General features: G+C 37.0%; 1 protein-coding gene across 6 annotated transcripts in view; it reads right to left on the bottom strand.

Moving 5' to 3' along the window:
* Positions 1–4,409: 4,409 nt before the first annotated feature.
* The window catches only part of LOC127395306 (transducin-like enhancer protein 1), a 93,345-nt gene continuing 83,442 nt past the window's right edge, over positions 4,410–14,312 (bottom strand). For all 6 annotated transcript variants that reach the window (XM_051642032.1, XM_051642033.1, XM_051642035.1 and 3 more), the window contains one exon: positions 4,410–14,230. In XM_051642032.1, the coding sequence (XP_051497992.1) occupies positions 14,123–14,230 (108 nt within the window). In that variant the 3' untranslated portion in view covers positions 4,410–14,122. The remainder of the gene's footprint in view (positions 14,231–14,312) is intronic.

Here is a 14,312-nt window from a genome sequence, read left to right as displayed (position 1 = left end):
GGAGCGTGTTCTTCAGAGTTCCTGGAGTTATGCAAAACTCAACTGGCCAAGCCCTAAGCAACCCAGCTCAACTTTGACTCTATGCCTGTCTGAGCAGATGTTGTGCAAGACATACAGATATTCCTTCTGATCTAAATTTTACTTAGTGATCCTATGACACAGACTGCCTGAGAATTTCCAAGCTAAATCAGTAACTTTGACAAGAACTGACTTTGTGGGAAAATAAGCTAGCAGGCAGTCAGAAGCTTTTATAATAAACATCAACACAAGTATTCTGTTTCCTTCTTGGTTTTACTGAAGTGGTCATGAAAGTCACTAGGAAGGAAGAAGAGGATATGAAGCTAGAGGCCTACATTAAATAAATAGGGTAGTTTTATGGGACAAACACAAGTGGCTGAAAAATAGCTAGATTTTAGCAAAGGCTGGCATAGATGTAAAATTGAGGAGAGCTATGGTGTATGTGCATGTGTCATATTCCCCTTGGTATAGCAAATAAGTCTACTACCCTAAGTGAAACACTTGCTGTTTGGTTTGGTTATTTTTTTTTCCAACAGATTTCCAACTTTATGCCTGAACTGGTAGTTACAAGACAACCTCCCTCCACCCACAGCAGGAAATCAAGCACATATTGATTGCACAATGTGAGATTTATTGCAAAACTAAAAGAAGTAACAAAACAGCTCCTTCTTCCCATACAACAAGATACTAAACACAGTAGCCTCCTAAATTTCCAAAGACCAGCAAATTGGTATTTCATACCATTTCTAACTAGTTTAATATCTAGAGGCCCCTCCTGATTTACAAATTCATGCAGAATAGTACAGCAGCCCAACCCACTTATCACACTGCTTCCTCAGGACTGGGTAAGAGAGAAATGGATATTCTACTTATGTGCAATCCCAAAATAAACAAAAAAAATCCACAGGAAAAAAAGAGTAGAAGAGATACAGATGTTAGGCAGGTCTTTAAAATCCTCCCTATCTCTGTTTAGACATATTCAAAAAAGAGATGCTTTCTTTAAAAAGCTCAAAAGTGCAGCAAAAATAGGATCAAAATAAATTTCTTCTAGAAGGGGAAACTTAATTCCTGTGGGACACTCAGACAACTGCTCATAGCTGAAGCTGTTCTTATTTGTAGCTTGAGTTTCTTCACATAGGCGTAGCAGCAAGCTACCTCCCAAGGAGCTGGAGAGACAGTGAAAAAACTGGCAATGTTTTACTTTCAACTGATTGTCTTGCTTAAGGCATGCTTTCAGGCTTTGGATGAAAGCATGGGAAATTGCTATGATAAGCCTCAGACTTCAAAGCAGTACCGGGGAAGATACTTTGCTATAGCACATATAGTGGAATGTTTCAAAGCAACACAACAGAAGACTACTCTGTTCCTGACAACAGATTCTGTCACTGTATATAAGATTAACAGAATCCCCACAAATATAATATCCACCTTTAAGGATTTCTGTAGCACAAGAAACGAGACAGTGATTTTGAACAATACCTGCAATTTTCTGTATTATTTGCCAGTTTGCAAAGATTAGAGAGAGAAGTATTTTCAGTAGGATAGCCAAAGGAATTATTATTTTTTTTTGGAGGTAAATGCCATGCAATGTTCAGCACTTTATGACACTGGCCTGTATTAGTTGCAAAACAGGAGCTATTTATGTCATATTATACTTGCTCATGCTGCAAAAGGCAGAGGCTTCACCTGGGCAAATACTTTGTGTTTCTTGCCCTATATGCAGGTTCCAAAGTCTCCAGCATGACCGATTAAGAGTTAATCATAAACATATTCGCAATGGGAATTTTCAGTCTTTTCTACATAATCATGCACTTAAACAGCAACATGAAAATCCTTGTAAGTAAGGTGTTTTCCTGGGAACAGAGAGGAGGACCTCTAATGGCACCTATATGCAGCCTATTTTCATTAGAACATTTCAAAGTAAGCTGACTCAAACCAGAACACTGAGGTCTCTGCCAAAAGCACATTACACTTTAACCACAGTTTAGCCATCCCTTGGTTGGATAAGACCATTTCTCAGGAACTTAGCAAACATGCAAATAAACATTTGCTTGGATATTTGCTCTTCCACTGCTTTCTTTCCTCATAAACAACCAACAGCATTTCCTGGCTTTTTCTGCTTTTTACCAATGTAATATTCTGCACAGATCTCCTCAATCAAGTATAAAGACTTGGCTTACCTTTCTGGTGTTACATCTTCATTGCTGCTCAAGTGTGCTATTTCTAATATATCTCCATTTCCTCTATAAACGGAAAAGTCTTCCCAGCTGGCAGAAAAATAATGTTCCTTTACAATCCAATCCACAGTCACCTTCCTTTCCAGTAAACAAGCCCCAGACAAGGCAGTTCTTCACCCTGGCTGGAAAGAGGCAGCAGAACCAAGGTGTGCAATTCCTTCCCCTCAGGTGCTTCAAATCTGCTCCAGAGCAGCTTGCTGCAGGTAAGTGAGGGAGATGACAAGTTCACTGTTAATTTAGCAGACACCCCAGATGTGGAAACAGCCACAACAAGCCAGACTCTTGATGCCTCTCCACAAACCCCTCTCTTCCAGATCTTTTTCTTCACTTGCCCCTTGACCATCTTGGACAAGCTTAGACTCCAAACAACACTTAGTGATAGAGTTGTAAATTATTAATTCATGAATTCGTTAGCTCATCCTCATCCACAAGAGGTTTATTTATACTGCATTTCTTGATCCAAATTTCCCACCGCCCACACCCTGCACCCCTGAATTTGCCCCCAGCAACCCTTGTCCTATCAGGCCCCAAATGCCAGTCCTTCCTCAGCCCCTTCTCCAACACCCCAGCCCCTTCCCTACAAGCACTGCAGCTGGCTGGGCAAAGGGGAGGCCATACTATACCTCAACCCCTTGTGGTACACCACTGCTCACTGTCCCCTTCCCCCCACCTCCAACATTGTTTAGGGTCCAACCAGAAAATGGTACATGGGCCTCTCCAAACCCTTGCTGGCCCCATCGAGGCCGTGTGCTTTACCAGCCTCTCCCACATCACAAACTGAGTGCTAATGAGAAAAATCTGGTCAAAAGGGAGGCTTTGGACTTCATCTTGGGCCCCCCCTCCTCCCTGTTTCATCCTTCATTCCACACTGTTCCAGCATTGAAGGCTGTGGTCATGCCATATGCCTGATAGTGCCCTTTTATAAGCAGAATAGAGTATATCAAAAAAGCTTTGGGATATTTCATAGAAAAATAAGCTCTTTGGCTAACTGGACCAAGCACTGCTGGATTTGCCTCATAGTGCTGGGTTCTTAAGAGCAAATGGTAGGAACTAGGTTGGTTTACTCTCAGCTGGAGTATCAGAAAAGTAAAGACCAGGAATGCTCAGATCAACTATTTAATAAAAATTAAACACCCAGTGGAAGGCAATGATGGACAGTTTGGAAAAAAAGTAAATTGCTTCAATGAATAACTGTGAATATTATTCTGGGTACAATGAGCTATTCATAGCTGAAAATGTTTTTGCTGGGGCTAGGCAAAATGACACTAGCAAAACACTTGATATTCAACAGGATACTGAAGTAAATTGGAACCATTTGATGACATTTGGAATATTGGAAATTTTAACAAAGATGGGCAAGAAAAGCTGCATTTTCCTAGTATGGCAAGTGAGAAGTGTTACACTGAGAAGAATAAAAAATAAATAAAACCCAAGCCAAACTGATTAAAGAACTCAGATTTTGTTTTTCTGATGTGTTATTGGCTGTATTTATGCAATATGTAAAGCATGGCCTGAGCATATTAAGACTGACCAGAGCTTAGAACAAACTCTCTTTGAACTAATTACAGAAAAAAGAATGCAAGGACAGCTGAGTGACTTTTCTTTTGCTGGAACTCCTAAGTTTTCACAGGATGAAGGGTGCTACTTATGGCTTGCACATCTTTTCCAGTCTTTATGCATTGGATGAGAACGTGTTTGCCTCAGTTGTTTTTTTCTCCACCAGCACTCTTAAAGCAGCCAACTACCCAGAGCAGCATTTGGTGCACTCCAAATCCCTCACTGCCCAATCCGAATTTTTGTTATTTCCATAACAAAGCAAGTGCTTGCAACTTCAGATTAATGAAAAGAAGCTTCTGCTTTTCATACAAGAATGATTTGTTACCTCCTTGCTCTGCATAGAATAATGGGGTCCACCTCATTAAAACCAGATTAGGCATGCAGGTAACAGTCTTCATAATCCCATCAACAAGGAGAAACTAATTTCTGGATACTATACCACTCAATTTTGTTTGTTTGTTGTTTAAAGAGAAGGGATATTCAGTGATTATCCAGAGCAGATTTTCTGTGTTCTCTAAATGGGGCAGATTTTCTGTATCCTCTAAATGTTTTTTGCTCATTCCAATACAAATATTGCACTATACAAAAACCCCCATGTTTGTTACTAAATGGCAAAGTTTATTTTGAAAATGAAATTAGTATGTAATACCTTGGAAGATGAACAGCTATTGTAAATACAGAATAAAGGCTCAAGCACCATAGCTCTTCTGTTTCTGTATTTGTGTTTTACTAGAAAAGACACACAGCACTAAACTGCATACCATAATAGGTACTGTAACTAATCCATACAGACAATGCCTCAACAAATTAGCATTTCAGATTGACATTCGTGGGCATGCATGATTGTAAGAATTCAAAACAGGGGCCCAGAGAGCCCTGTAATATGAAATGCTCTTGATCCCCTTCAGCTGTGCCTTGAACTACGAGGAGTACCTGTTATGTCATGCTACCCTATGCTCAGCTCCTCTGCTGCAGCTACATGTGACAGGCCACTAATTTTCTCTAATCACTTTTGTGAGTGTTAGTAAGCCTTGTCAGCTCATTTACATCAGTGGACACTAATACAATAGGAAATGAACATACTGATTTTACTCTGATCCCTGGGCAACTGCCAGTTATCAGTAGATCTCAGCTGTGTTTGAAAACAGCAATGCTCTTGGATTGCAAAATTATTATTTCCCTGCTGCTGCCCTCCTCGCACTCACTTCTTATCAATACATCATTCTGATTCACCCACAAATCTCTCTCAGGAGGATGTGAACCAACTAAGTACAAGTGCAAGCTCAAGGAAAATGTTGGCATTTATCTTTTCTTGTTACAAAATACTTCTACACATCCCCTCTCTCAGGACTCACAGAAAAGTTGACTATTACTGAAAGGCCCTATAAAACTGAGGTAAAGTACAATATTAGAAAGGTAGCTCCAGTAGATATGACAGAGCACAAAACTCATTGCCTATCTAACCATCAAGAACATATGGGAATTTGTTTAAACAAGACAGGAGTTTCCCAGTGGCAAGTAATTTAATGCTGAAATCTATCAGAACTAATGTGTGTCACACCACTTTACACTCAGCAGTAATCAGCCTCATTTCGCTGTAACTGCTCCGAAATCAAGTGTTTCTTGTGGATATACACAAAGAATGATACAGCCAAGAAACTGTTCCCTCTGACCATGCAGAAGCAATTATATATATATTTTATATTAGCCTCATAAATTATCTTTTGGTTTTGTCACTAAACCTTTGTATTTCTTATGTACTATCATCATCTAAATATGTGGTGGCTTTTGCCCATTTGTAAAATTAAATCTCTGGATAGGACAAACATCTTCCAGCTTCCAACAGGAAGGAGTAGGGGGCAGCAAAAACTATCACTAATGCTTCAACCTCCTGGAGCAGGCTGGCTACAAGCATAGCTAGGATAATAATTTGTTCCCTCCATCAACCACTCATAATACAGTCTTTATTCAGCAAATAGCAAAGTCGTTTCACACCATGCCAAAGGTCAGCTTTTGCTGTATTAATAGCTGCTCTGGGAGGATCAGTGTTGTGCTATCCTACATTTTTTCCAGAGCCTGGAGATGCAATTTCCTACAATCTGCAGGCAATTTCCCATCAATTTTCTTGGGGAGCTAACAGGCTGTGACAGGAGATGGAGCTAGCAAGCAGCAGGCAGCTTCAGAAAAGACAAATTGCATCTCTGCCACCTAACTGCACAATCTAGAAAGACAGAGTTTATAGCTTTGTAGTGTTACTGGGCCCCATGCTAAGAGCAAATCATTCAAGCTGCTATCTGAATTTCATATTCTTCTCCTGAATTTTTATCCCTACATATCACTTTGTAGCACTTTTTCTATAAACAACAGTTAAACACAGATCATGTATGATTACTAGTTTAACTGCCTTTTAACTAGACAAGCCTTGCTAAATGCTATTCACACTCAGAAAACAGAGTAATACACAGTCTCATTGTCAAATGGTGATTTTCATACCTGTCAAGGTACAAAGCAGATGCCTACAGAAAGGGAATGTTTTGTAAGCTAGATTCAGATTCATCACACAGTGCAAACCATAGGAACATTAAAAAAAAGCCACTACAGTGAGCACAATTATTGTGGTAATAAGTCCCACTGGTATAGTACAAAATGAAAGCATAAAATGACAAACATGACTGGCAAGTTCTCTCTCTACTCTAGCAGTGCTTGAAACCTAAAAAGTTAAACTCAAGAGGCTACAATCAGTTCAAAACCATCCATACAACCATCCACCTTACAGATTTAAAATTATTTTGTTAGCAAAACTAGTAAAGCTAAAAGAATTTATCACCATACCCACTTTAGTAGAAATTAAACTGATTTAAAGCTGCTAACCCTCATGTAAGACATATATATAAAATAATTAAATAAAATTATTCAAAGGCACATAACACTAGCAACTATTGCAAGTTATATCTGTCCCTGTACTTCCCCTTACTATTACAGCAAACCCAGGGGATAAATACTGTAAACACATCCTATTACAGAACCCTGTATATCTGTATATATTTCTTCAAAACATAGAAGAACAAGTTTCTAAAGGCATGGAAATTATTAAAAACAATCAACAAGATTCATGGAACTATTATCATTAGCAAAATTGGCAAGATTAATATTTTCCCCTCCCTCCAGTAGGAATAAATTAGGTAGAGAAAAAACAATCCCATCTAAATTATTGCTGTCCACTGGGAGAAAAAATTAGTACTGAGATGTATAAAAATTTACTATAATTCAACCCTAAGGATTTTTTTTAATTGTTTAAGTAATGAAAAATTGTAAAATTACAGTGAACAAAGTATTGAAATATTCTAACATGCATTTTGAATCTCTCACATTTAAACCACTTGTCATTAATATCCCCATTTCATATTTGTGGTTTTTAATAAGTTACAGATAGATAAAATACTGAAGAACCAGGCAGAATTATAAGTAAGAGTACCAGGTCAATAACTTGCTCTCAAAGAAGAGTGTCTACTTAAACAAATAAAAAAGCTATGAAAACCATTCAAAAAACACAAGCACTTCCTTAAACAGATACACTAATAAAAACACAAAAGAGCATCAGGAGTTGAGATTCTTGAATTCAACAAAAGAAAATTACTTATTTCTCTATACAAGTCTATAAACTTCTTGAAGTACACATTAAAAAACTCAGTTATATCATAGATTAGTGAATATTTACTCAACTGCTGTCAGAAATACACGTCTAATAATTAACAGCCAGAAAGACAGAGAAAGGTAGAAGCATTATGTGTGTATAACACGTTAAAACATGTCTAGAGGACCAATACATATTCAGGAGGAAACACATAGGAGCACAGTAGTAAACTGGTCCCTGTATGAAAAGGAAACTTAAGCCAGGAAGTAAATTTACAGGGGCCACCAAAGTTGAATCACTCCAAAGTTTTGTTGCATGCATGGCATGCTAAGCAAATACCAAACTGACATTAAGGTAACTCACATAATTATCAGCAGCATTTGGCTGAATAAAATATTTTGAATTTGCAAAGCCATCATTGTATACTCACTTGAAAACAGATTAAGAAAATACTCAGGTCCAACTGCAAAAAATAACAATAGCAGACTAGTTTTTAAGAATAAAAGGAAGTTTTGTTGCTCTCCAAAATATCTTGCTACAGCGAACCATAGAAGGGTTATTAGCTTATCAGAAGGGCAGCAAATTTTTAAAGTAATGGGGTAATCCACTGTGGATTTCTGTAAGGAAGTGGGAGAAAGACTGCAATGAACAGACGGATTTTATTTTAAACCATTAGGCTCACTGCCAAGAAAGTAACAAGTGATTTCCAAGTTTCCCAGCACTATGGGTTAACTTCCATTTATGACCTCTTAATTCTGCTTGTTAACTTTTTTTAAGCTGCCATTAAAATCAGTCCTTGAAGAAAAAACAGCATTTATTATTTGCAGTTACAAGCTATCACGTCCACTTTCTATGCTAAAGCCAGAGTATACAAAAGGGATAATGATAACAGTATGTTTGATTACTTAATCTCCATACTATGTGTTATCTTCACTTCTAACTCATTCTTGGCACAAAACAGAGATAGAAATGACATTCAAGAGATACCTTTGTACTGTGAATGTGGCAAAGGCAATCCTTGCCAAGCTCTATGAAATCACAACTGTCTAGTGCTTCTTGCAGTATATCTTCTGTGAATCAAAAGAACCTGACTGAGAAAAATCACACAAGAAATTTTAGAGAGGAAAGATCCCAAAATTTTAGTTTTACCTCCAGAAGCCACCAGAGAATTTTTCTGTGGTGAGTCAACTATACCAACAAGCAATTCCACAAACAATAAAAGCATGAGTATGGAACAATGATGCTATCTTATCTCTGGGTGCTTGCCTCAGGAAAGGAAATTATTACAACATACACGGGCTCATACTATCTATGCAGCTATCCACTAAAAGATTCAATCAGATTTTCCTGCAGTCACCAGGAAAATTTCACTAACAGACTCGTTAGCAACAAATTTCTTAACTAATGCACGAGCCAGAAAAAGGTGCAGCCTGTTATTTAGCTTCTAGGAATGAACTGTAAGAATGGGCCCGGTAATAACAAACACAGGAGGGGGGGAACCCAAAAAAGCCCCTCTGCTTAGATTAGAAAATTGTAACTAACACTGGTCCCCACACAAAAATTTTTTTGGTATTAAGTTTTTGGATAACAGCACTTTAGCTACAAGGAAAACATAAATCCAACTCTCCCAATAATTAATACACATCTTTAAGAACATTCTGCTCTCTGAAAATAGTTACTCATTCTTCTTATTTTCCTTTGTGTTTTCTTATATTCAATGTATAGATTTTTTTTAAATTAAGAAAAAATGAAACAGATCATCAGCAAAAAACCACAAGCATACCCATGCACTTAAAGTATATTCAAACCACAGTTTTTGCTAGTTTAGAAAATGCTTGAGGGTTTGACCTCTCCTGTATACCTGAACAGAAATTCTGAGAAAACTTCCCAGGAACTTCAGTAAGCTAGACCCACAGGGCAGATTTTTAAAGCACCCAGTTCCTACATGTCTGGTTTCTGGTTAGCAAAATCTACCACACTGCACTAAGCACTTAAGCTGCAATGGGACATCTGGGAGCGTGTTGCTGAAAATGGGATTATCAAGTGCTGGAAACCTGATCCTGACCTACAAAAATATTAGGTAATGGGAAATGTTGAGAACTAGCTGTGATTTAACTCTTTTTCCTCTTAGGATTAGATGACTGCTTATGGATGTCAAAGAAATGTCCACTTCCAGTTCCAATACACACCTCCAGGTGTCCTTGAGATACTATGAAGAAACATTTGAACAACTTTACTGAGAAACAGAAGTCATTGAAATTGCATATTGGAACCTCATTCTACATGAATTTTGTAGATTACATGTTAGACTACCACTAAAATGTATGCAGGTGTAAGTTCCCATTCTCTCTCATCCCTCTATGTATTCTCTGCTATGAACTCATTCTTTCACTCTGGTGTTCATCAGGTCCTACTCTGCACTGCTTCACAAGACATCTCCCTCTGGCAGGACACCATGACTCAAAATTTTGTAAAAACCTACATTCTCACATTCTTTCTATGTCCTTGAGCCTGTCCAGCTTTTTCAGTGAAGTGGCTTAAGGGGTAAACACTTTATCAGTAGCGTGAAATATTAATTCAGTACTCTTCCTTAGCCTGAAAACATTAAAATCCACCTTTCTTAATCATCAGAATGGTGAAACTTCCCCATTGACTCAAAATTGCACTAGTATAATAGAAAATACAAAGGACTACTCTAAATAGATTACATGACCCCACAGGTTTATGAGTGGGTCATAGTCTTTCCACAAAATAAAATAAAAAAACCAAAACAAAACAACCAACCAAACAAAAAACCCTAAACAAACAAAACAAAATTCAATTTTTCAGTCTGGGTTTAAGTCACTTAAGTATCTTAGAGACTTCTGAAAATTCTACCTGCATCACCAATGCAAAGATGTGATAGAAAAATTATGGTCAATTGTTTATTCACCAAAGTATGCATATGTCTAGATGACAGATTCTACTTTGATATTTATACGAAAAAATAGTGCTATTATTTTAAGTAAATGAACTTCATAATAATCCGATGCTTCCTCCTTCCTTTAAAATAACAAGTTTTTGAAATGCCAAATGAGTTTCAAAGAATTAATGCAGATAAAAATTCTCTCTCAGGGACCAGCTGCTTCTGGGCTGATGTGGGGAAACTTTCTTTGCATTAAACGATAATCAATAAGAGGTACTCAGACACACTGACAAATGCACTGTGTAGAATAATATCCTTATTTTCTGAACAATTGATTTATAAAAGGTTTTGCCTAGTGCACATAAAAAATATACATATTAGAGCTGGCAAAGGATTTTGTTCATTTGAATTGATATTATCACAAACCTCCTCTTCATCAGCTATTGTTTTACTGACAACCAATATGTCACTTGTATGGACTCCCTGCTTCTATCTGGCACTAGTGCTTGCCAGAACTGCTTTCAGACATTTCTGAATACTGAGGGCCACCTAGCAAACAAAGACAGTCCCAGAAAGGGGCTAATCAAAGGAATCTTTTAGGATTGCAATTAAATGGAAAAAAAATTAAAATTAGTTACCTACACCATAGTTGGTGCTGTACCTCTTTTTCCCTTGTGCTTTTCCCAGTACCTTTTCCATTACTGCTGGTCTGGGCTGGCCTGTTTCTTCATTCAATACGCAAGTATCTCCACCCACTATATTACACAGGGCTGTAAGTACTTACAGAATTTTTAAGCTCTACAGGTTTTAAATATTGTAGGTAATACTGTAGATAGACATGCCAAGATTTCACCAAATGCTTCTTTTCACTAAAAATTATATCTGCTGATAGGCTTTACTGTTTGAGAAATGAAAAAAGTTTCATAAACCCCAAATGAAATGTGAAACAAAAAAATAAGATGACTATTCTATGATGCATCCCGCAGTTTTCAGACCCGAGGCTTAAAGTAGATCTTGGTGGGGAAGAAAACAAGTAATTTCTTAATTACAACCAAGAAACATATGGTACAAATATGATTAAATTCATTCTCATGCATAAATAATATCCAATTCCACAACTGCTCTGACTCACTGTGCATCTAGAAGCTAACAAGAAAAGACACGTTATTTCATTATTTTACTGACACTATTATTTTGAACTTCCTGCTGCCAAGAATATGGTCTTACAACCAACAAATATGCCACAAATTATAGCAGATCCATTATATACATGTGTATACTTTTTTTTAAGTTAGATGAATGTATTTGAACACATGCATTTTTAGTTCCTCTGATACTAACTTTTAAGAAAGGCAAAAGAACACCTATTAAGTAAAAGCCCAGCTGACAGTAGTTTGGAAGAAACCCAAATGTTCCTAACTACAGCAAATTTGCCAGTGCCACAAAACAAAGTAAATGATTGTTGGCAGTCAGACATTCAGAAAAACTTCAATATGAAAACAGGGTCAGTGTAAAAATCAAGTAAACTAGCACATACTCTATTTTTAAAACTTTGCCTTTTTAAAATGGCATAGCACTTCACAGTATTTCAATGTAGCAAATATAATTTTTTCCTGAAATAGCCTGATAATTCTGCTTTTTGCCTCACTATGTATGAAAGGAAGATGACCACCACCTAAGCTGGTCTGTCATCTTCAGAACAGAGAAATAGACAAAGATATAGACACATAAAGATAGAACACTCGTTTTAAACGTCTAGGAAACCAGATAATTCTGAATGGTTAACATTTTAACATTTTACATTCCAAAGGCAAAGTTAATGTATTAAGGCTATTACAATTCTAGATGCTATAAAATGGTGTCAGTAGAACTGTCATGTAAAACGAAAACTGATGTCCCTTCAGACTGGAAACTGAGAGAAAATTTGCCCCAGATGAGAAACTCCCTATCTAGCCAAGACATCTCTCTGTCAACCTTGTTCCTTCCCAGTTACATGTTTTTGAAGGAATGGGCAAATAGGTCATTGTTAAATGCTAGCAAAATAAGAAAGCAGCTCTTCACAGGTAAGTCTTAACCTGTCTGCTAGTTTGTGTAATCCAAGCTGTTTGTTCAAATATATCCTTCTGTTCATCTGTAGTCTTCATTAGCAACAGAAATTCTAATTAGATTACATAATGTAGGAAATGTATAGCCCTGACTGGTGCAATAGCTAAGTAAGTCTAGCAAACAGTGGTAGAACTCGCTAATCTGAAAAAAACAGAATAAAATGTACACATTATCTCCTCATCCTTTTCTCTTAAGTACATTAAGAAAATGTGATTTGTAGATGCACAGCTTTGGTAACTGGCTGCTTAGCATGGCTCTTCACATATGTCCTACACTGATGCAACAGTTGAAAGGAGTCAGACGGCCCAGTACGAATACATAGAGCCTATAGGCCTGTGTAACATGGGACACTCAGGAAAATGAATTCTAATTAATTTGTACAGTGGATTATTTAAAAATCAAAATAGTCCTTTGTCAATATTCTCACAAGAAATTAAGAAGCAATTTTAACTTAGCTTAGGTTAATTCACTTCACTTGCATCCCTGCAAGTTTTTAACATTAAGTGATCCCCTATAAAAGTCACACTTTTGGTAATTTAATTAAATTTACCTGAGTATCTAAGTATAGATAAGATATTAAAAAGGAAATGGTCATTAACCACCACTTGTCTGTAAAATATGAAGAATGCAACTTATACAGCTTTGTTTAATCACAGCCATCCTCAGTTAATGAATGAAGGCTCTGATATATTTAGTTGAAATGTAGTCTTGCATGAATTCTGTTCAGCTGGGTGAGAAAGGAGAGGAAGTAATCTCAATGACCAAATGAGTTATGATCAGGCACATATTTCTGTATCTGCCAAAAAACATATATATGGGACATCAGCATAAGCTTAAAATAAACTGCACAACTTTATGAAATGTTCAATTTTTATATTTACACTATAATTAGTACAAAATTGTCTTTTAAGTTTTCTGTAGCACAAGACAGTACCTACTGGACTTGATACCCTAGTATGTCAAAACAACTACTTTGAAGTATGATAAAGGAATCTAGGAAGAGTTATAAAGTAAAAGACCATTTTCAAACTATACATAGTGTTTGCTTTTGCTTCTAAAAAGGTACTTATATCCCCAAAAGGTTTTTAATTTTAAATAAGCAGGGTGGTCTAGGGGCATGGGGGGGAGATGGGAAGACTGGTTGTTGGTACTAAAGCCTTTACTGTAATAAACTGAATATATTTACAATTTATACAAATGTTTGACCTTCAACAAAAATACAAACATATCACAAGATGCAAAACCAGGGAACAAGTTCATCTGAGACACCACTGCTCTACACAGGACAGAATGCAACTTGAACTGCAAGGAACAAAAAGGTATTTATCCCCCGTATTCAGGCAATGAGAACAACTTGCATGAGGTCACGAAGAAAGAAAAAAATAAAAGGCTCCAACATTCTTCAGTAGACTCGGCTTTTAAAAACTATGTCAAAAACCTAGGCTACATCTGTCCATTTTGCCTCTGTGTTCCGTTTGGTCCATGTAGCCAATATTTAGTTGCTGGATGTTGCCTTCTATTTTGAAAAATCGGAGTAGTTTCATGGCAAGGTCTGGAACCTCAATACTTTTGTTCTTTTTTAAAAGGCAAATCCTTTCTACTTCTACAATTAAGAACAATTTTGGCCCAGTTCAACTTCTAAAAGTTTTATCCCCATCATAGTTTTCAGTAGATAACTTCATAGACTGTAGCCTTTTTGTCTCCAGAGCCAGTGACTATGTACTTATCATCCACAGAGATGTCACAGCTAAGCACTGACGAAGATTCTTTGGACTAGAAGAAAAATAGAAATATATTACATCATTAAAAAAAAAGCTACCCTCATCTCAACAACCCATTTTGGGTAGATTACATA

The sequence above is a fragment of the Apus apus genome, chromosome Z (genome assembly GCF_020740795.1).
Source record: "Apus apus isolate bApuApu2 chromosome Z, bApuApu2.pri.cur, whole genome shotgun sequence".
Classification (NCBI taxonomy): domain Eukaryota; kingdom Metazoa; phylum Chordata; class Aves; order Apodiformes; family Apodidae; genus Apus; species Apus apus.
The sequence above is the reverse complement of the archived record's forward strand: the minus strand, read 5'-3'. Positions and strand labels throughout refer to the sequence as shown.